This window comes from Diplotaxodon limnothrissa, linkage group LG18 (genome assembly GCF_057381915.1).
Source record: "Diplotaxodon limnothrissa isolate DT_005_m linkage group LG18, D_limnothrissa_male_GT1.1, whole genome shotgun sequence".
NCBI classification, from domain to species: domain Eukaryota; kingdom Metazoa; phylum Chordata; class Actinopteri; order Cichliformes; family Cichlidae; genus Diplotaxodon; species Diplotaxodon limnothrissa.
In genome coordinates, this window is record NC_140613.1 from 3,620,214 (window position 1) to 3,643,005 (window position 22,792).

Sequence of the window (22,792 nt, forward strand, 5' to 3'; positions counted from 1 at the left end):
CTGGCTGGCCGAGAGAGAGTCTCCAAAGTTTGACCGGGGTGTCGTTTAGTCGCGTTTCCTCCACATTTTCACTGTTGATCAAACAAAGTGCGCACCGAACCACGTGGACCAAGAAGTGACAGCCGGACACGCGCGGAGGACACGCAGAGAGCTCCAACAGGAGAAGCCCCCAAAGATCTGCTTTAAAGGACTCTGTGCTGGATGAGTAACCCAGGAAACAAAAGAGTAAACTTACTACTGTAGCTCCACACTGACCCACGCTGTGAGCGTCCTCCAGCCCGCACACTTTCAGGAGAAAGATGATGCACTGAAGCTTTCGGATCCGCCGCCCCTCTTCTTTCTGGGTTTTTGTTTGTATCCCACTAACAACACATGAGTTGGATTGACCGGACGCGCGGGTGCCATACAGTAAATCCTCGGGGATTAAAATAAATCGTGCAATGGATAATTTCTTCACGGAGGTAAGAAGACGCTCAAGTCTGCAACTGCTTCGTTCATGCAGCGCGCAGCACATCTTCCATATGCTCGCAGTGTTACTTTTCCTCTCGTCCTGCAAACTTTTGGAGAATTGTAAAACAAGGAAACCTCTCCAAACATGTGCAGCTCATGCACAGCAGGCTCCAAATCTTGCTTTATTGAAAGGATGCAAATACTATGAGGCATAAACTTACTACTGAGTGCCAGGAGTAATGGTAAGATAGGATACTTTAAAATGGAAATTAAACGGTGAGCAACGTAAAATAAACCCAGTGGAGTTCCTGCTCATGTCATAAAGATGCCATAAAGCACTTTTTAGATTTTTTAAACGCGCTTTTCCCAAATCCCTGTAAGAATATCAAACGTACATCATTAAAACATGGATCTCACAGGGACAGAGGGGGGTTTGGACTGGTCCCAGTGGACCTTTGGTATTTCCGCACCTCTTTTCTTCTTTCCTTCCGCAGAAACGGTCTTGTAAAGATATTGATAGAAGTCTAAACCTGCGGCCAAGGGGAGTTTTGTTCTGGCCAAGATGCAGAAATTCACACTTTCAGTGACTGTAGGATGTTCGGAAGCACGAGTCCTGTGCTCCTGCCTTAAAAGCTGATTGAACTTATTCAGTGTAAGCTACCACTGAGGTTTCATTAATGGCAGCAGTCACTTTGCTTTGCTCTGTTATGGTGCAGCAGAGTTTGGACTCCTCAACTATTTCTGGTTTTTATTCGTCAAAAAACATTTTCAAACACACTTAAAAGTCTTCATCAAAACAACGACATTAAACACATATTTCAATAATTAAAATGTAAATTAAAAGAAAGCTTTCCAATACTAAACATCAGTGTTGCAGCTTGCCGATTGTTGGCCTACTTTCTGCCTCTTCTTGTCTTGTTCTTTGTGCAGACTGTTGGCTTCACTCCAGGTTAAGAATGGTCATGTTCTGTGTAAGCGGTGATCAGCTGGTGAGCCTTACTGTGCAGTAATGTAATTATTATATTAACAACAAATAAGTACATTTGTTTCATTTGCTTCAGAAGTACATGCGTAGAAATTTCCTGACATTTGTGGATCTAACTGTGACTTCTGTTACCTGGTCATTTGGGCTGCCCTCGTCACTGTTGGGTATGTCAGGTGGTTTTTCTCGATTACCTGAAGCACTCTGTAAGCATGCTGTACGTCCACCATCTAACAGCATGAGCTGTGACTCAGGGATAAAAGGTGTTCATTGCGATACGCTTGCAATATCAGCGCTCACACCTTTTCCTCTGATGACGTGGGCCAGGTAACAGCGGTAACACTTGAGTCATCCCTGACTCATACCTCAATGCTTTCTTTTTTTCCCCTTTGGAAGCCCTCAGGAAAACAACCTGTCATCACTGCGGTTGGTTTCACTAACAGACCTGCTCAGAAAAACAAACAAACAAACAAAAACCGTATGACACTGAAAGTGATTTAAAACTGGTTTCTCTTCAGGTAGCGGCGTTAAAGGCTGGCGAGTTTGAAAAAAAAAAAAAAAAACGAATAAAAAAACACCTGCTTTCCCATTGGTGCTTGTAAAATTTGAAATTCCAGTCTCACTTTCGGCAGTATGAAGGGCCAAAGGTCATGGAACTCACTGAGCTCATAGGTGCATGTGTGAGGCTGAGTTAAACAAACACTGCGAGGCCGAGCCGGTCTCATGACGAGTATGGAGGGCTACATCCAGCAGTTCAGTTCTGTGGAAGTCTGAGGGGGAATAATTCTCATTGCCAGAAGCAGGCAGGCGTGCACAATAGTCTCAAATATCGGCCTGCCTGCCTGTATATCTGCCAGCTAATCACAGCTGAAACAAAGAGCCCAGTCTTCAAGGAAAAGGGCATTTGACAAGGAAGTAAACCGGCTTTAGTCATTTCATACGGAGGCCAACGGTTTGACAAGAGAGGAATGTGAACTGGGAAAGAACCTGAAGTGTTTCTTATTTATGCAGTGTGTACACGAGGGACCCACAGTCTCCGGACAGACAAAGACATGCTGTTAATAAAGGGCATCGAACCTTCAGCCGGCTGTCTTTGAAAACCTCTTTAGGATGCCTGATTAACTCCATTAGTAAATTCACTGTGTTACAGAATCTTCTTGCTTTGTGGTAATGGTCACCTTTAGAATCACCAGTTAACCTAAACCCATTCATATGTTACTGAGTGAGGGAGCTGGAGAGAACTCGTGCAGACGAGGGAGAACCTGGTAACGCTGCTAACCACCATTTAGCTACATTTTGTGAATATTTCATCTTTAATTGTCAGATTTCTGTTGGTTTTAGCCTTGCCATTTTATTTTTATTTACATTTATGCCGAAACAAGCCAGTGACCATTCACTTAGTTAGGATTCATCCTATTATTATTAACTTATTTGGCTTCCTGGGGAGAAGGGAGACTTTTATATGGAGTATTTGTGAGGTTCAAAGAGTTGAAGCAGCTGACAGGCTGAACTGGAGAATGACACATTTAAGAGACAGTGTTAAATGACTGAAAGAATGTGTTAGTTTCAGCACTTAATGGCTGCCATCTTTATGATGACTGTGGTTCAAAGTGTTTGAGGAGGAGTGCGAAGAAGAGAAATCTCACTGTCAACATCACATCTGTTAGGATCATTTTCTCCTAATTTGTGCGATTTATTTAATATTATCCATCGAGTTCTGAAAGATTTTCATATGTGGAAATGCTCGGAACGATTTCTCCAGCCTGACTTAAATTCAAAGTTATGCCTGCGAGCTACAGAAGAGCACATTGTCCTGAACATCAGAGACACGAATGCGTTGACAATGACACATCCTTCAGCAGGAGGTTTCTCATCTCTAATTACTGAGCTGCAGCCAAAACAGTCTGCAGCACTCAGTCCAGCCGCTATAAATAGAGCCTAACCACAAATCCAGACGGCACATTTTCATCACTTGGTCATTTTCTTGAAACAGGAATCGGTCTTGCAGTCCAGCAGCAATCAGAGTCGTTTTATATAGGTTTTTGTTTCACGGGGAGAAAAGCTGCTAAACATAGAAAACGGCTGCATAACGCGGTCACTTATGTTTTAGTGTTAAGGATGAACAAAGTTAATGTTACGAATGCTCTGTATTTGTCACAGAAAAACCCCTTTGAATCCAGCAGAGAGGTTGCATGCTTAGCTTTATCCATTTGTGTTATTTGGGTCGTCATTGGCAGGATGAGGCAGATTTCATTCAGACTTCACTGACCAACAGCCTCGAGAATCCTGTGTCAGTGTCAGTGATTGGCTAATGTTCGGCTCTGTTGTATCCAATAAACTGCAGAGGATCATTTTCTCTTCTGTGGTAGGAGGAACTGCAGTGTGTTTTGAGGCGGTGTGTGTTGACATAATGGAGTCACTAAGTTCAGTCGGTTAGAAGGTTTGTTTTTATTTGAACTGGTGGGCGTGGAGAGAGCTGGGCCTCACCTGTCCACCAATCAGACGGTGGCTGTGCCTCAGGTGTGTGTTTGCAGTGATCGCAGTGTAAATTTATTCAGCAATGGGGGAGTTAAAGAAAAAAAGAGAGAACAGATGTCAGTCAGGGTTCCTGAAGGCAGGGAGCAATGATAGTAGGATTGTACATTTTTGTGCTATAAAGTCCAAGACATACAGAGTTACTTTGTTTTTAATAACGATGGCTGGCTTATGTTTAAAGACCAATCAGAACAAATCATGAAATCATATTTTCTCACGTTGTTTAGGTATAATTATGCCTTCATGCCTTTTCTTGGCTGCTTTGGCTTTTTTCTGCTTTAAAGCAAACGTTTTCTCTCTTTACTGTAGGAGACAGGAAGCAGACAGCAGTTTGAGTTGTAACTTTATTATTTGTCCATGTGGTTTAAATTTTGAATACCAGTATATGTACTGGGCTTCAAGTTCAGGGTTTGCACCAGAAAGGCTGCCACTGAGTGGTGGGGATGGGCAGGTTGTAAGCAATTAGCATACCTCTGTCCACCCACCATAACACGTTTATCTCCCACTTGTAGCATAAAGAGACGGTAATATAGGTCTGTACCAGCTCCAAAGCGTGGTTAGTCTCGTTCACATGCAGTGATGAATGATTCACTGAGCTGGTGAATAAATTATTTAATCTAAATTTGTTGGTTAAAAATGAACATTAGGCTACTTGGATCCGTTAAGCTACAACCATTCAGTTAGCTAAGTTTAGAAAAATAAACTTCTTTCTTCTTTCCCTCTTCTCCACTGTTTTTCCCCCTCTTCCTTTCTCCCTTTTCTTTTCCTCATTCAAGTCTGTCCCGTATCTAGCAAGTGAAAATAAAAAAAATAAAATAAAATAAAATAAACAATAAAAGGTGAATCAAATAGACCACTACGGCAAGGCTGGGATGGTCAATTTGGTAAAGTAAATCCGTTGGGCATCTTTCTTCACCTTTAGACAATAATTCTGATGATGAACCAAACGGGACAGGCAAAAGGAAAATAAATAAATAAATAAATAAACTTCTTAAGATGCATGTCATAAAAAAAACTCCCCAGTGCTTCGACGTGGTGAGCTGCAGGTAGTTTGAGGAAGTGCTGGTTTAGAACAACTCATCTGTAACTCAGGGGCTTCTTCTCCTGATTAACACTGTTATATTTGACTACATGACTACACACCCTTTTGGAGTGTTGCACACAGCACAGATCCTCCGCTCAAACCCGTCTCTGTGTTCATACACTGATGTGAATATATAAACGTCCATGTTGGCAGAGCTCTGTTGCATTCAGTATTGTGTGAAAGTCACATGGACCAACATGCCTCCAAAACAAACCTGTGAGACTCGGGTCCCTGTACTCGTTAACCTGCTTCTCTAGATTCCAAACGAGCCCTGAAAAACTTGCAAAGCTTTTCATTCTTTGAGCCTCTTTTATTTCTCCTCCCAGCAGCCTCAGCTGCCTGCATTTCCCATTAAAACCATAAAAAGTAACAGCTCAATCATAGACATTAATAGGCTCACCACAACAAGCAGAGGCCCTACCCATTTTATACTGCTCCATTTTAATGATCATTTCAAGCAGAAGGGTCAAACTGCTTCTTCTCCCTCCCTCCGTTTCTCCGGTGCTTATTAAAGCTGAAACTTGACACCTGTGGAGCAGGCAGAAGGAACTGCAATTTAAACAGCTTGCAGATTTGTCATTTTGTCCCCCCCCCCATGTTGTTCATGTCAGACAGCTGTTATACATACAGCTGAATTCCTGCTCGGTCTGCAGGAGTTTCTTCAGGTCATCTTAACAAGTGACCAGTCAGAGTTTGAAGAGTTCAAGATGCGCATAAGTGACTCATCCCCACAGTCACCCCCAGCAGTGTTCATCACCAGAAGTATGTGGACACCAATATAATGTCATTTAGCTTGCTCGCCCTGGAACGTAGATGAAAAGGCAAAAGATTTACTTACTTTGGGATAAATGATGTTTTTAATATCCCTTATTGATTATAATGGAGATGGTCATGTGTCAATATGGAGGGGGGGGAGCAAAGTGTTCAATATATGATATGTTGTGGCACTAACATGTCATATATGCAAACATCAAAGCCGAGATTTAACCAGATAAACATGAAACTTTACATATTTCTGGTGTAAATGTTTATGTTTGGAGCTGAAGCCAAACTATCAGTGTCTCGCTACCTTGTCTGTAGCCTTCTAATTGTGTGTATGTGTGGAACAAAAAATATTCTTTTCCACAGTCACATATACAATCTTTAAACAGGGCTGGTGTCCTATTTCCTACGTCTTTTTGAGGAAAAAAAGAAAAGAAAGGAGTCGAGCTCTGGCTCACAGTCCTTTTTACCCTCCTGCTAAAATAACAACTTCTCAAGCCGGCACACACTCTGGAGACGAGCCAGAGGCGCCTGCACCCGATCCTAAACTGGTTTCACTGCTCTCAACTGACTGCATGTAGGGCAGAGGGGCAGCAGCGACTGTGGGAAATCAAACAGTCTCAGGCTTGCAGTTTCAGACCCGGGCCCAGACAGGAAACCTGTTTATTTTTATTCCCTCCGCCGACTGCAGCAGTGAGTCCGTTCCAAAACGTTCATTTAAGCTGATCATTTTAATGAGCAGCTCAGCAGGCTGGTGGAGCAACAAAAAGCATATCAACGGGCGCTTTTTTTGATGGTGCTCATAACTTTCTTTAAAAGTTCCCATTTCTTTACATCGCCGCTCTGCAGGAACACGAGACAATCAGAGCTCTTAAAACCCTGTTTTTGGGGTTCTTTTTAGCTCAGCACCAGGGGAACCTTTTAGTGAGATACTAATAACCGAAACGTTTAAACATCAGAATCAGAATCAGAATCCTTTATTGATCCCTGGGGGAAATTATTTTTTGTTACAGTGCTCCATTTTAAACCAACATTAAGACAAGACAGACAATACGCTAACTAAGAATAGTACAATATATACATATATATACATACATACATACATACATACATACATAAGTCACTTATAAATAAATATTTGGAAAAGAAACATGTGTAGCTGTAGCAGCAAACAGTGTGTTAAGTGGATGCGTTGTACAGGGAGAGACGAAATAGAGACGACTCTGGCCCTTCCTGTAAAGTGCTGTGGTGTTTTTAGCCCAGTCCAGTTTATTGTCAATGTGTACTCCAAGGTATTTATAGTCCTCCACAATGTCAACACTGACCCCCTGGATTGAAACAGGGGTCAAGTGTTTCCTGGTCTTCCTGAAGTCCACGATCAGTTCCTTGGTCTTTGCCACGTTGAGCTGCAGATGATTCTGCTCACACCACGTGACAAAGGAGTCGACCACAGCCCGGTACTCTGTCTCATCATCCCTGCTGATGCATCCAACCACCGCAGAGTCATCAGAAAACTTCTGAAGATGGCTATCATGGATATGAAAATGGAAAATGGATCAGCAATAAAGTTCAGGATTGATTAAGCCTTTATTTATAGTGGTTCCTACTGTACCTGAGCAGTGAAAGTGCTCTATGCAACTTGCTTAATTCACAAGCATTTTTTTTCTGTGCATAAGTGTTTCCTATCTGACATTCAGATACATTCACGCTCCGATGGATCCATCAGAAAACAACTTGGGGTTATTATCTTGTCCAAGATTATTTGGCATGCAGATTGGAGCAGCCAGGGACACTGAACCTTTCAGTTAGTGCGTGCCCTACTCTTCCTCCTGAATTACAGCCACCCCAAATGATGTAATAACAATCAAAGTTGGTGAAAATTGCCATAAAGTTGAATTCATAAAACTAAACTGATGCAAGCAGTTTTGTAATTGTTTTTCAGTTAATCATCTCTGGTCAGCTGCTTGTTTCGGTGTCTTCCGGCCTCAGTTGTGCATTTCTGTCACAGATGAGCCGCCTTCATGTTCAGTGTAAGATTTTGTCAGTATTCAGACCTTTCTGAGTTATCTTGGAAACAATGCAGAGACATAAACACTCAACTTTTTTCACAAAAAAGTTGAAAGCACCAACGTAGCTGATCCAGACTCTTCCTGTGTGATCACATTGGTCATTCACGTGTGAGGGATTGGTTCGTTGAAGATGAGACATTTAGGACTTGAAAACGCTCTAAACGCTGCCCTGTTTCCTCATATTTGCTTCTTGTCTCAGTTTGTAGGTTAATCAATGATCTAGATGCCATTGTAGCAGCTGTGTACATGTATGTCTGTGTTATTGTTATCAAGAGAACCTCATGGTTGACATGACGTTAGTCTTTGTGTGGTTCAGACAAGGATGAGGTGCAGGCTGATCTCACACATATGTTTCGACTGCAAACGCATCAGATGTAGGATTAGGATTCAAGGATTAGCACTGAGGTTGTCTTTGTTTTGTTTTTTTTTTTAATTCATAAACTCTTTAATCTCCTTTAACCTATTTAAGAACATTGACAGCTGTTATTCTATCTAAGAGAATGCATGCAGAACTTGAATAATGAAATGAAACAAGTGGGCTTCTTATTATTTATGTATTGTTGCAGAGAAATGGAGTTTGGTTTAAGGGTGTGGCTGATAAAATGCATTGTGAAGCAGGGGTGGGGAACTCCAGGCCTCGAGGGCCGGTGTCCTGCAGGTTTTAGATATCACCCTTTGTCAACACACCTGAATCAAACGATTAGTTCATCACCAGGACTCTGGAGAACTTCAAGACATGTTGAGGAGGTAGTTTAGACGTTTAAATCAGCTGTGTTGGATCAACAGCACATCTAAAACCTGCAGGACACCGGGCCGTGAGGTCGGGAGTTTCCACACCCCTGCTTTAGTGGCTTCATAGTATAGTGGTTAACACATTTGTCTAACACGTGAAAGATCCCCGGGTTTAAGACTGGAAGGTTGCAAAATCTGCCAAAAGTCTGAGTTACAAAGTAGACAAAGGAAGCTTTTACCATGCTATCTTAGATCAACAGTATGATGTCATCATTTTTAAATGGCTCACAATTTAAACGACTAAACACATACTTGGACTTAGTCCACACTTACATGTCAAACCTGCTGGTAAACAATCACTTTTCCTTTTTCTGGAAATGATCACTAAAACAATTCAGAACCTTCTGTATTGTTCACCAATTCAAAAATAAATTGTCACCTAATTTTATTCACTAATAAAGTCAATGATTCAGATGTGCATGCTGCAGGTTTTCTTTGTCTCTTGTCAAAGATCTTTGTCAACAAAATGAGCCCACAAAATTAAAGAAGCAGAAGATTTTGGTCAAAATCCCAAGGTGCAGAGTGCAGTGTTAAAAGTGCCCAATATCCAGACACAAAATGAACAGAAAAATCATTCCTGTTCGGTTTCTTCACCTTCCTCACTCGTTGCTCGATCCTCCTCTTTTCTCTTCTGGCTTTCTGTTAAGTCTTGACTTCCTGACGGATATTTCTAAACATTCCTCTGGATCCTAACGCTTCCTAACCTCTCCCTCAGTCCAGCTTCCTCCACATGTGTGTTTTATGGAACATTGTGCACAGAGGTTTGCGCAGCTCAATTCATTGTGATTTTTATCTGTACATTAACACTGCTGGGGGAAAAAATCCTGGTGTTTTAATTGGTGACATAACTACAATTTAAACCTCCCAATAACATGAAACTTACATAATCACTTTCTGTCTAACAGTCAATAAAATGCGCTTAGGTGACGTTGAAGGATAAAGCTGAAGTTATCGTGTGCACTGTCAATATTTATTGAACTGATCGTCATGTTAGGTCATTTCAAATAAACTGTTTGCATCTGTTTTTCTTAAATCCTTAAATTTTAATTTAAATATTACCTAAAAATGTCTAAACTATATGGAAAATATGCCCACATGGAAAAGATATATATATATATATATATATAAAGTTTGTATCTGTCTTGTGTGAAACTTGTATGAAAAGCATACAAGAGTGAAAACAGATATAAGATCCCTTGAAAAATGATATAAATGAAACTTGTATGTTTTGGATACTTACTAAAAACAATATATGAAAGTAATGAGAAAGTGGCCACTTTTATGAGTAAATCATGTAAGCCTGATATGATTCACTATATGATGTAGGCCACATCTTATGCAAGTCTTTTATAAGTTTTTACTATTTCTTTTCCATATGGGTGTACTTAGCTGACATCACAGCCTTTGGTTTGTGGACTTGTGGCAGCACTTATGGGTGCAATAATAATAAGTGTTAAGTGAGCAACTTATAAAGTTTTTGCATTTCACTCATCAAAACTATTTTTTAAATGATGACAATTTTTTAAATTTTCAAAAAAGGACTAGCTGCACAAACACCATTCAGAGAGTTATTTCAGTTGCTGTTTTCCTGATCTCAGAGGTCGGAAGAAGAGTGACGTCGCTCCCAAGTTGATTATGTTTCAATATTAAAGCAGGAAAAACACGATTTATTTAGCTTCTTGGCACAATAGAGCGATGCACTCATCACCAGAACGGAGCAATATTTTGTTTTGCTTAAAAACATTGCTGCAGCATGGTCATGGATGGAGCCTGCTCAGTGTTCTGTGAATGGCTCATTTAATGAGTCACAAATACAAACTAGAAGTTCTAGTTTTACTCTTGTTTACTTTCAGTGCTGCCATCTTGGATTATTAACTCTGACTTGGTGGGGCTGCTCTGACTTCAGAAATTCCGACTTCCAAGTGACTTGAGTTAGTGCAGCTGAAGATTAGCACCGCATCACTTAGCATAGCTTAGCTAGTGGCTACATAAGACTGCTAATCCAAACTTTAAGCCTTAACGCAACATAAACATGTGAGTTATAACAAAACTACCACAGTACAGTTATTATGAAGGGGAAACTATTACAACTATTACTAAAAACCATTTTTGTATCAGACTCTAAAGATGTTATTAACATGTGAGGCACCTGGCTCTCTTTTGGAGCCAACCTCAAGTTTTTTTTCCAACTTATTTTTGTAATACAACCGAGCCATCGAGGTACCATCTGTAGGCAGATTTAGTTTCAACTTAAGGATTTTCTGTCACCTGACCTCTTTATGACCCCATCATTGTGTAATAAATCAGACTCCATTAAGTTAATGTTAAAAACCATCACTCCTCTGGTGTAACATGTCTACACACCTTTACGTTAACCTCATGTACAGACTTACTGTACAGTTCCTACACAGGAACCTGCACATCTCTGCATGAGAGGTCATTTCTTGGTTGAGTGGCTGTAGAAGCAATATTTAAGAAGGAAAAAAAAAAAAGCAGTAAAATGGGTTTTAGTCTGAGATGGTCTGTTGACACTAATCCCTCAGTGTCCTGCTGAGTCGTGGTTTCCCGCTGGTGAAATGGTCAATTAAAACCAGGAATGGACGACTGTAGATCTGACCCCTTTTGACTTCTTTCAATGTTGCGGCATCACTGTGCTGCAGAAGGAGGCAGAGGAAAGCTGAGGGTATTTTAGATCTTTTCACTGCCTTTCAGATCTACACCGTCTGTTATTTATTTCATAAATCAGTATCCAAGTATAAAAGTCTGGGGGGGTTTTTCTGGAATTTTTTTTCATATAGAGTTTCTCATCTGGTTTTATTTAAATTACCAAATCAGTTGCAAATAAATCCTAAAAGTAAAATGCAAGTTAGAAATTCTGCAGTGGTAAAGATACTACAAGGATTATTTTGCCATTTATTTCTTAATTTTGAAATTAAATATCTTTAACATGCTTGATTCAGAATAACTTCAGAATAAATGCCAAGCAAAACATGATATTAGCAAATATGTCATGCAGTATAGGAGTCATGCTTTACAAAGATGAGTCAGAATTTGTGTTTTATGTACGTATGCCGGCTTTGTGTTTGTCTCACCTGTCACTGCGAGCCACTCAAATACACACCTGACAGGTTAAGTAGGCGAATAACGTTTTGATGTTGTTTGATTCGAACAGTGGTGTGGTTTAATTTAGGATTTGCACATACCTAAAGGCATGTAGCACTTTTATTATTGCACATAGCGCTACAGGGTTTACACATCACCACGCTCAGAAATGATTGTAATAATTTAATGGAAACATCTCCAGCAAGGATTAAAACCAATGGGCTCAAAGGAAGGCACGTCTGGAGACAGGGTTTGGTCATACATGTCAGCGTGTGGTTTGCCTTCAGCCCTTCAAAGGTCAGAAATTTGTGTTGGAGATTAGAGCAAGCTGCATGTTGAATGTGACAAGGTAATTTTAAATGCACTCCAGGTTTCTTGGATGGAAAAAAAAAAAAAAATTAAATGCAAATAAAGTAAAAAAGAACATCTTTGAGCAGATGACTCACAATGTTCACTTGTCTAGGATAACATTTCTGTTGTTTTCTTCCTCTTCTTTTTCTTTATTTCGACTTGTTGGACATTTGAATTTGATTTTCACTCACCCAGTCAAATATTCTGTTATTGTGCTTTTGTTAATTTTTTGCCTTTTTTTCAGAGGGGGCCTGATAAAATGTGGTTAAACTTTTTTTCTTATTTAAACTTCACATTTCAGACAGGATACAGAAACAGAAACATGGACAGATATGATCAGGGTTCAAACGAGGTCAGAGTATTCCCATAATGAGGAAACCTCCTCTGACTGTAGTTTTGTCAGGCAAAAGCCATCAATGGTCCAAACACATCACGACCCTTGCAAATATAAAAATGTAGACTGGCGCCGCAAGAGTGTAAGAGGGGCAAGATCAGTTCCTTAAAGAATCACTTTTAAAGGCTGATCTAAAGCCTGATGAGTTATCCCCATGTTGCTGTGACTGTAACTGTGACAGGAACAGCCTGAACTATTCATTAGGCTTAGTTTGGGTTTTGTGGCTCTCAGAGAACCACCTCCTTCGACATCTTGGAGCTGGATCTGACAGTTACTCTAAAATTACATCCCCTTCAGTTTGTGATTGGCCCATTATGTTGAGTCACGAGGGAATGCAGGTGTTGAACTCGGTTTATATTGCTTCTCACTATCACTGTGTCCTTGCATGTTTACAACCAGCCGAAACACAGTGATTACCTTCAGGAAACACTTTCAGTCCCAAGGAATATCATGTTTCTCCCTCTCTATGTGGAGGACCAGTGGCTGACACTTTCCTCTCTTTAGTAAATTAACTACATCACTAAAGACAACTCTAGTTCATCAGTTTGACAGCTCTCAATTGTGGAAGAAGATACAACTCAGATAAATTCACTTCACAAACTTGCTTTCTAATGACAGTTGACAACATTTTGTACAAAAAGATATCGGAGCTTTCCATTAACTCGAGTGCTTCGAAGGAAGCCTTTCAGCCTTTTGCAGATGCATTGAATCTTGCATAAGATTTAATCACCAGAACATTAAACTGGACTTGTAAAAAATGAAAAATCCCCTGATTTAAATTGTTTGAAAGATTTTGATTTTCTGAATGTTGTAATTGTTTCTTTTAAGTCGGATGTTGGTTATTGTCTTGGACATCTTTGATAAACACGGTTCTGTTTAAGATCAGATCTGAGAGAGAAGTAGGAGGAGGGTTATCTGATCCTGCACTGTGCTGAATGCAGCTTCCTGGCAACCCCATCCATGCAAACACACTCGCACACAACACCACACAAGTTAGAAGCTAGGCGCAACCCGAAAAGCCAAACATCCATTTCCACTAATTGGCTTGTTCTCATGCGATCCTGTTACCTTGTGAGAGTGCAGGTCCTGTATTTTTGGCCTGTATTTTTATATAGCGCTTTACTAGTCCCTAAGGACCCCAAAGCGCTTTACATATCCAGTCATCCACCCATTCACACACACATTCACACACTGGTGATGGCAAGCTACATTGTAGCCACAGCCACCCTGGGGCGCACTGACAGAGGCGAGGCTGCCGGACACTGGCGCCACCGGGCCCTCTGACCACCACCAGAGGTCCACTCCTCTGAGGCTACTCCGAGTTCTGGAACATCACGCTATTCTTATTTGCTCTGTTAGAGAAGACTAAGAAGTTCCATCGTTTTAAGGATCTCATTTGATGTGATTGATTTCTTTCTTTTTTTCCCTATGCTACAGGAGTCTAAAAGGCAATCAAAGTAGCTCTTTCCTTCAACCTCATATTTACTGCTGATTCTTCCAGGCCATTAAGGGGTATTTGCAGCTTGAGTGGTCAAGATAACTTTTCTATTAATATACTTATAGTATGCTCCGGGGCGGCTGTAGCTCAGGCGGTAGAGCAAGTCGTCTACTAACCGGAAGGTTGGTGATTTGAGCCCCGCCTGCACGCTAAATATCCTTGGGCAAGATACTAACCCCAAGTTGCTCTCTGATGCATCCGTCCAAGTATGACTGCGTGTGAATGTTAGATAGGAAGCGCTTAAGCACAGAAAAAGTGTTTGTATGAATGGGTGTTTTGGTGAATGAGGAATGTTGTATAAAGCGCTTTGAATCCTCAGATTTGAAAAGCAATATATAAGAATCAGTCCATTTACTACTTACCATGCTGTTTTGCTTTGTACGTAAGCAGCAATTAAGTATGCATACTCCCATTGATGGGATGAGAATACCCAGGAGGGAGAGGCCTGAGGACTCTCACAAAGGATATTTTTAAGATTCATATGTGAACAGAATGCGTGACACAATGATGTTGAAGTATTGTCTAAAAATAAAGATTTTAAGCTCCTACTTTACCTTGATTTCTACTACATGGCCTATCCTTGGGTGCCAAACATTGCTGTTCTGCTAGATGCTACTGGTGTTGCAGAAGTATCCACACTGTGTTTTCTTACCTCTGTAACTTGATGCACCAGCCGTGGCAATATTTGACCATATTAGTTACAAAAAGCTACAAAATCTGCATATAGAGTGATAGTAATTCACAAGTTGATCAGGCGGGATGGTGTAGTACATGTTTCATTTGTTGTTTTTGTTGTTTTTTCTGCTGATTTTTACATGGTTCTTATTTTAACATTACTCACTGGTTAGATTTAAACGAACTGGTTCTTATAAAGTGTTTTTCTACTGTACATGAGAGTCAAAGTTCTTCTAACATGTATAAAATTGGTGGAATCCAACAACCAACCTTTCAATTGGTACCCTCACACTTTAGTGGCCACAACAAATTGACTGGCTAACAAACGTCTATGCAAAGCCTCAAATTATTGAATTTATGTGAAAAGAACAACCTTGCATGCTAGTGGACACAGAAGCTACAACAGCACAAGACACCAAAATTACTTGGTTAAGTTTAGAAGAAGATTTGGGTTCTAATGGAGCCTTTTCAAACCCTGTACAATCGAATCGAATAAAAGCTACCCAATCCATTTAAAAGTGACAGCAAGTTACAAATGTCAGTATGTACTGAGTTTGGAGTAAAACCTGAGATTCTCCACCCAGTGCATCATGGGGATCTTGTCCACGGGTTTGACAGAACAGCACCACGTTACACCCTGGGAATGTGAATGTGTCATGTAGCTTTTGATTATCTTTATCAGTTTATGGAGTTCAGCTCTGAAGGGGAATTTACAAGAAAATGAAACTAATTCAACAGATCGGTTGAATTCAAGACTTGACGTGTCTGAAGTCTGAGTAGGACAACATTTATCTAATCTCAAATACCCACATGTCTCATTACTAATGCAGATAGTTATCTGTCATATTTCGATTTTTTCCCCCGATACCTTTGAGCAGTAAATGATGGTTCTTTGCATCTGTAACTAAGCACATGAATCACTGAACAGATTCGTCTCACTTCCTCTGAATAAAATCTTATTGAGCAACAGCAGCTAAAAGAGATGTTCATCTGCCCGCCACGCTCTAGTCCCTATCAGTCTGTCTTGTGTTTAATGTTTCATTTTGACAGCCAGGACTGATGTCAGGAAAAAGGAAGTTGGAAGGTTCAAGATGCTGATGTGGAACATAAAATCTCCAGAATAATGTTTCCAGAGCAGTCGACATCTTCCAGCCCCTGAACATGTACAGTGGTGTAATCGCACAATTGGCCTGCAAATTGTGGCAAGTACAGAGACATTTTTTGATGAACTGCTTTTGGGCAAGAGCCTAGATGAGCCGAGATGGTTTGAATCTGGGATTAGAATGTGCAAAAGCACCCTTTGTTAATGTTGGGGGAAAACCAGTTGGCAGTCTCTTGCCACGTAATTTTTTTTCGTTTTGTTTTCTTTTGCATGATTTCTTATTTTGCTAAATTTGCATCCACCTAATTGAGAACAAATAAATAAATAAATATTCAGTAAATTGAAATCCTCAATATAGTAGCACCTGACTCTACCTTCTAGTGGCCACAAGGATAGAGCGGGTGGTTGGTACGACCCTTGACTTCTATAGTCCTTAGTCAGTATTTTTGAACCCCAAATTGTCCCTGATGTATCTCTGAATGTGTTAGGTTAAAAAAAACCTTTATAAAATACCTTATAGAATAAGTTGTTATATGAAAGTATGTGTGAACAGGGATATGTGGCTTGTAGTGAAGAACCACGTTGAGTTCTCAGTAAGAAAAGTGCTAAATAAATAAATAAGCCAGTCTATTGACAATTTACTTGCTAGAATATGGTCGTGACGATGAGCCAAAATAGCTGAGATGTCCTTGAGAATCTCTTAATCACTGATATCTTTCTTCTGGTTTTTGACAACAATGGTCAGAAACAATTGAGTGCACAGTGAGATGAGATTGCGTCTCCTCTTAAAGTACTCAAGTTGGTGTTTACTGAGGTTAGTGATGGAAGAAGTTGTTCAAAGAACTGGTTTGCAGCAGTGCTGCTTGATAGTCCTCAATTAGCATTTTTTTAATTTTTTTTTTGGTCTGGTTTGGCGTGAAAAGTGCTGATGGGAGAATGAACTGTTTGTTTTTGCTGGTTTAAACTCTGGATGCCTTCAGCTCCAGACCTGGTTTCAAATTATTCCTGAATGAAACAAACGCTGTCATTTGGCTTTAAGCTCATTCTCTTTTGCCTTGAGACATTGAAGCCCTTCTCTGTCCTTTTTCTTCTCTCTCATCTTTGAGTGTTACAAAGTAGACTTAAAATTTTTTAATCAGTTTACAGTTTTTACAGCGATTCAGGCCTGGCAAACAGTTTTTATTCACGCTTTAATGGTTAGCTCTTATTTGTTTGATAATGAATGAAAAGCTCCCTTCTTTTTTTGTCTTTGGCAATAGACTGCACCCATTTTCAGTGTGCACTTGAGCCGTAAGTAGCAGAGAGTCGGTGTTTGTCTACCTTTGTTCGCAGATCTCTTGAGTTATATGCAGCCTGAAAAATATCCCCATTACACTATGTGAAACATGATGATTTAAACACACTCTCGGGTCTGCTGTGATAAAACAGAGCCCTAAAGTTTGTTTACCCTGCAAAGCAATTCTTCTCTAATTCATTCCTCGCCAGGCCACTTAACCCACTTCTTCTCCATCCAAGCCGCCAGAATCATAGATTGTCTTTGTGAGTGCACTCAGTTACTTGACACTTTTCCAAAAAAGCCATAAAGTCATTAGAGGAAGTTAAAAGCTCTGAGGCTTGAAGCATGTCCCAGAATAAGGCCTTTCTCATGCTCACCAAGCTAAGATGCTGAGACAAAGAAAACAAGGTTATCTCTGCTGTCCAGTTGGTCAGGCGGCTTCAAAGGGGTTTTGTACCTTAAAATCAAGGCTTGTTTCCTAAACTGAGCAGAGATGGAGATAACTGAGAATTTCAAGGGAGAATGTAAAAATGTACGTCAATAAAGTGTGAGCAAGACAGAAAAAGCAAATCGAATTTGAATTAAATATAAGAAGTAGTGTTCTGTAATGACTCTTAATGTCTATTTGAAGAGCATTTGTTGCTGATTTAGCCAATGTTATCTGCAGTCTCGGGATAGCAGCTCCACATTTCAATTGAATCACTCCAAGCAAAATATCCTTTGTAACAAACAGATTAGACATTCTCAAAGTTCAGGTCAGGCCACTCTAGTTAAAAGATTATTTACCTCTGCAGTTATTTAGTTACAGCAGCATGTTCAGGTCCTCCCTGTCTTTGCATGCATAAACATTAAAAGCATAAGCTAGAGAGCAGCAAGACTCTTTTAACGATCAGAGCAGCCATCAGTGACATCTGGAGGTGTGTTGCAAGAAACTTGTTAATGCACATCAACTGTTGGGAAACTGCTAATATACGAGGGCGATCCCAAAAGTAAGGTCTCCTATTTTATTTTTACTTTTTTAGAAATACAAACAACTGTTTATTGAAAAATGATTTCTTTTTCTATATAATCACCATTTCAGTCGATGGTTTTTTTGTAGATGTTGTGGCAGTTTTAGACTGCCCATGTCATACCAGCTCGCCGTCGTCTCCTTCGGGAAGCATTGAGCAATCCACTCGTTGCCGTTTGTTCTTCGTGAATTTCAGTACGACCGGCTGTAAACTCTCTACACCACTTGCCAACGTTTTTGACATCAATGCACGACTGTCCATACACTTATTGGCGATTAATTTTAACTGGTTTAACGCGTTCTGCATTCAAAAGTCGAATAACTGCACGAACTTTGCACTTGGCGGTAGCATTGAACGGGGGCTCCATTTTCAAGGGCTGCCAAGCCAAGATTGAGTGTCCCAGCGAAGCTGCTCATTCTTGTTTGGGAGTGGAGGAAGCACCAATCACAACAGTGTGGCGAACAGCCGTATGAACTGTTTCTCTACCCCACTGCTCTGGAGACCTTACTTTTGGGATGGCCCTCGTACCTTAAAGAAGGTACCCCGTATAGAATGGGGTTTTCTGAGCAGTCAGCTGATGCTGATCAGCTGTTGTGAGAATCGGGTTAGGGCAGCTTTGGACATTGTCCTTTCTCACATGTAGCAGGAATCCGCTGATGCCACTTTGTCAATGTGGAAAATTGGTTTAGTTGAGGAAGTTAGATAGTGCAGGATGTAGGACACACGACTCCCACTCTTCTGTTGTGAATATGCCAGACAGTTAAGTGCAGTATTCCCACATGAGCTCAGTCTGACATCCTGTTTGTTCTGAGGAGCTGGCAGGTTAAATGACATTGACAATGGTATCTGCAGCTTTGATGGGTAATATCTGGAAAAGTTCAGGTCTGACATGCATGTGTGAAACCTTTGGTTGCTCTCCATGCCATCTTATTTTTTGTTGCTGGAAGACTCCTTTCACTGCTTTCACTGCTTATTGGCGCGTTAAATGACTTCAGATGTTTCCAGGTCACACCAAACTGCTACCTTAATTTGCAGAGTCACACAATCTGTTTCTGGGGGTAAATCCGCCTCTTTTTGTATAACAAGACGTCTGTTGCTGGTCCCAGGAGAATGGCAGAGAGGGGAAGGCGGTATTTATATTCGTCCGTTTCTCCTTCTTGGAGTCTGCAAAAGCAGCGCCATGCGACCACAGCTGGGCAACACATGGCAACTGTGGCCTCAGCTGCCAACTTGTAGCAAACACAAACCCACACACACACTAACACAATGATGCACAGAACATCCTGCAAACGCAGTCGCTGAAAGCGCCGTTTACAATGAGAGTTATTGTATGTGTGCACGCTTTTTCAGCCGGAATGCTGCACTTGTGCAAACAATGCCTTAAACGTGCACAAATTACTCTCCCATGCTCTCGTGTGCATGGATACTTTCATAGACAAACACAGAAGGAGAAAGTAGGTCAGGTGGGCCCAACAGAAAGGACTCTGGTCATTTCCCTCCTTTATGGTCTAAGTGGTCCTTAGGGATGGAAACCAGTCTAAGCTCAGTTAGTTCAACGTCAGGTCATTGTTGATCCTGAGTTTCACATCTGCAGAAAGTTTAAGAGTCTCATCTAAGTTTAGTTTATTCCTTTGAATTCAGATTTCCTCACGTGAGTTTGATTTGGGCTCAGACATGCAGCGGCGGAGACGAATCGCTTTGCATGCATGCTTGTGATGACTAATGAGTCGCAGACGAGACATTTGTTTAGCCAGAAACTGGTTCACTGTGTTCAGTTTTGTTTATACAGTGTTTTGATCATGTTTTCAAGTTGTGCATTAGATTCATGTACAGTGTAATGTTTAAATCCCTTATTGCCACTAATTTGATCTTCTTTCCCTCCCTGTGGAGCAGCGTGGAGAAAGCTCACTTATTGTTCTTCCTTTGACTGAAAGCTCTCAGAGGAGAAAATAAAATGGCTTTATTTAATATAGAGCTGTGTTTCCTGTGGTCTGGTCCAGCTTCATGAAATCTGGAAATCATGATCTGCATGGTTCTTAGCAGAAGGAGACATAAATATATGCTGAGATAGCCAAGTCTTGTGATGGGATAAACACAGTTAATAGTGGTAGATTGCAGTGGTGTGTTTATATTCACTTCCATTAGGTGCTTAGTGGGGCGAGCTTAGTGTAGGTAACATGATTAAGCAGACACTGTAAAAAGTTTTTGTTGGTGGCAAAACCATGAACCATTTTCGACTGCTGGTTTCTTCTTGTACAAAGTATTTGTTTTTCTACATTTGAAAATTAAATGAATTCATTTAAGCTGCCATTGACTTAAAGTAGCAGCCAAACAGAGGCATGAATCAGAGCTGCAGCAAATTCATGCTGTTTAATTTTTGGATTGGGGAGTGAAACACGGTGCCATCTTCGCTGAATTCATTTAGACTACAAGTGAATTCATTTAAGCTGTTACTAGTGCTCTGTAAGAGTTTTTTTTTTTTGAGTCATACTTGGCTTTTCTGTTTCCATTTTACATCTGTAGTCTTAGGCTTTTGACATTTTGTTTGTGAATTTCATAGACCAGTTCATTTTTATTCATTTATGTGGAGGATTTCATTTGCATCTAAATGCTGGAAACACACCAAAGCTTGGATGGAAGCAGCGCCCAGAATACCAATTGCAACTGTGGATATATTTCACTGAAATAATGTCTTGGAAAAGCATAATTACGAGAAAGCTGATCACCAAACCTGCCTTAAATACAAATCATTGTTTTGTTTAAGACCAGATGCAACAAAAGCGACTTTGCTCATGTAAATGAGATGTATTCAAATAAATGAAAAAATTTAACTGTAGAGAAAAATAAATATGCGGACTGGTTGGTCTAAAATCATTCATGGAAATATAAAATTACCACTGACAGAGTACAACAAGGTTGCCAGTTGAAGGTAAAAAAATGTTAGTGTTACAGAAACAAATCTTTCTCTTCGTTGAATGACCACAATAAAAACAGTTCAGTGCTTTTTAGGCAATAAAGTCCCCCCCAATTAAAAAATGTTAAAAAAGAAAAGAAAAAGAACAAATACCTGACTAAAAATGGCACACAAAGCCCCACTGGCTCTTTCTGTTCATGTTGCATGGTTGACTCACTGAGGAGAAAACAAGGAAGCTGCCCAGCAAGCATAACTGAGATTACAGCCTGGGTTTGTGGGATTCACAGTCACTTTGTTCTGCAAACCAAAAACGGCCCAAAAGTGGATCCTCATTCAAAAAACATGAAAAGAGAATTTATTTTTACTTTTGGAGATGCAGGGTTTCGACTTTAAAGCTGCCTCGCTTACCGCTTCACACCTGCAAGCTGCTCTCAAAAACCTATGGTTGGCTGTAATGTAGTTGACCACAATCATTCTCAGAACATTTCATATGGATGAGAAACCACACTGACAACCATCTCACCCGTTGTGCACAGAGGTGACCTGGGCAGAAAAAGAAAGAACTGGGTCAACGAAGACATTAGTCCTCACAGGAAAGGCAAGTCAGAATTTCTTCACTTCAAAGCTGTTTGCTTTCAAAGGACTTCTTCAGATCTCCATTGAACACGTTCGTCTTTTTTGCATGCTGCTTATGTCTTAGTTGGACTCTTAAAAGTGTGTCTGAGCCAAAGTCGTCTTTGGCTCTTGTGTTGTTTCATGTGGCTGCCTTGAAACGGGGAAACCAGAAGCGTCTTTTCAGTTGTCTGTAGCGGGGCCAGCGACCAGGTGCTGGCACTAAATAACGAGCCAATTCAAAGAAAGTCAGGAGCTGTTTAGCTGAAGAAAAAGAGAAAGGTCACAGTGTGCAGGTGGCTTTGCTAAACTGTGAGTTTTGGATCAGCAGAAACATAAACTTGGAACTATTTTTGCAGTGTGACATGCACAGCTTGGTGGAAGCTTTAAAGAGGAAAGAGGGAGAGTGCTGAACCTCAGTGGACAACAAAAGTAACAGTTACTATCTCCATGTTCTTGTTGGGCGACCACCTGCATATTTTAACACTGTGTGGCATCATGGAACAATCTACAGTATTACATCAAGTCTAACAACTTGCAGTAAGCAAGAGCTGTATACAGTATGGGCAAAGGTTGATGTATCTGTAAAGTTACTACAAATTGGGTTGCGAACTGGCTTGCAGAGGTAGACTGACTGCACGCAAACTAAACCAGCTTAAAACTGCGCTCCCAGGTGGATGTGCAGAAGGATCCCGACGGATGCCGTGAATGTTGCGGAGCTTAACTTCCTGGCCTCTAATGCTATGCTCAATTTGGCTCGTTTTTTTCAAATTCCCTCCTTTTTCTTCATGTTGTTGTAATATGTGCCAGATCTGCAAGAAAGCTGCAGCTAAGCTTGAATTGGATGTCTCTTGTGGTGCATGAAGCTCCACACCTGTTTTCTTCATCAGCCAAAACCAAAGTCAATCGCCTCTGTCAAATATTCAGGGGGAATCATTGCATTCCAACTTTCCCACGTCTGACCCCTAAAGACACATTTTTCATGTTTTGTTTTCTCTTCATGAATTGATTCATTGCACATTGTCTTTTTTTTATACATATATTTCTGTCTGTAATTACAGTGTGGTTTCCTAAGTATTTAAGGTCTTTCCAGCATTGGTCTGTTCCATGTTCATAGATTTATTCCCATGCTATTCATTCACATCCTCAGAGGTTCCCAGTATAACTCCAGTTTTGGCAGTGGC

General features: G+C 40.6%; 1 protein-coding gene across 1 annotated transcript in view; it reads left to right on the forward strand.

Moving 5' to 3' along the window:
* Nucleotides 1–22,792, forward strand: part of myo10 (myosin X) — a 128,349-nt gene continuing 105,557 nt past the window's right edge. Inside the window, exon 1 of the mRNA XM_085378810.1 lies at nucleotides 1–461. Coding sequence (XP_085234936.1) covers nucleotides 441–461 — 21 coding nt within the window. The 5' untranslated portion in view covers nucleotides 1–440. The remainder of the gene's footprint in view (nucleotides 462–22,792) is intronic.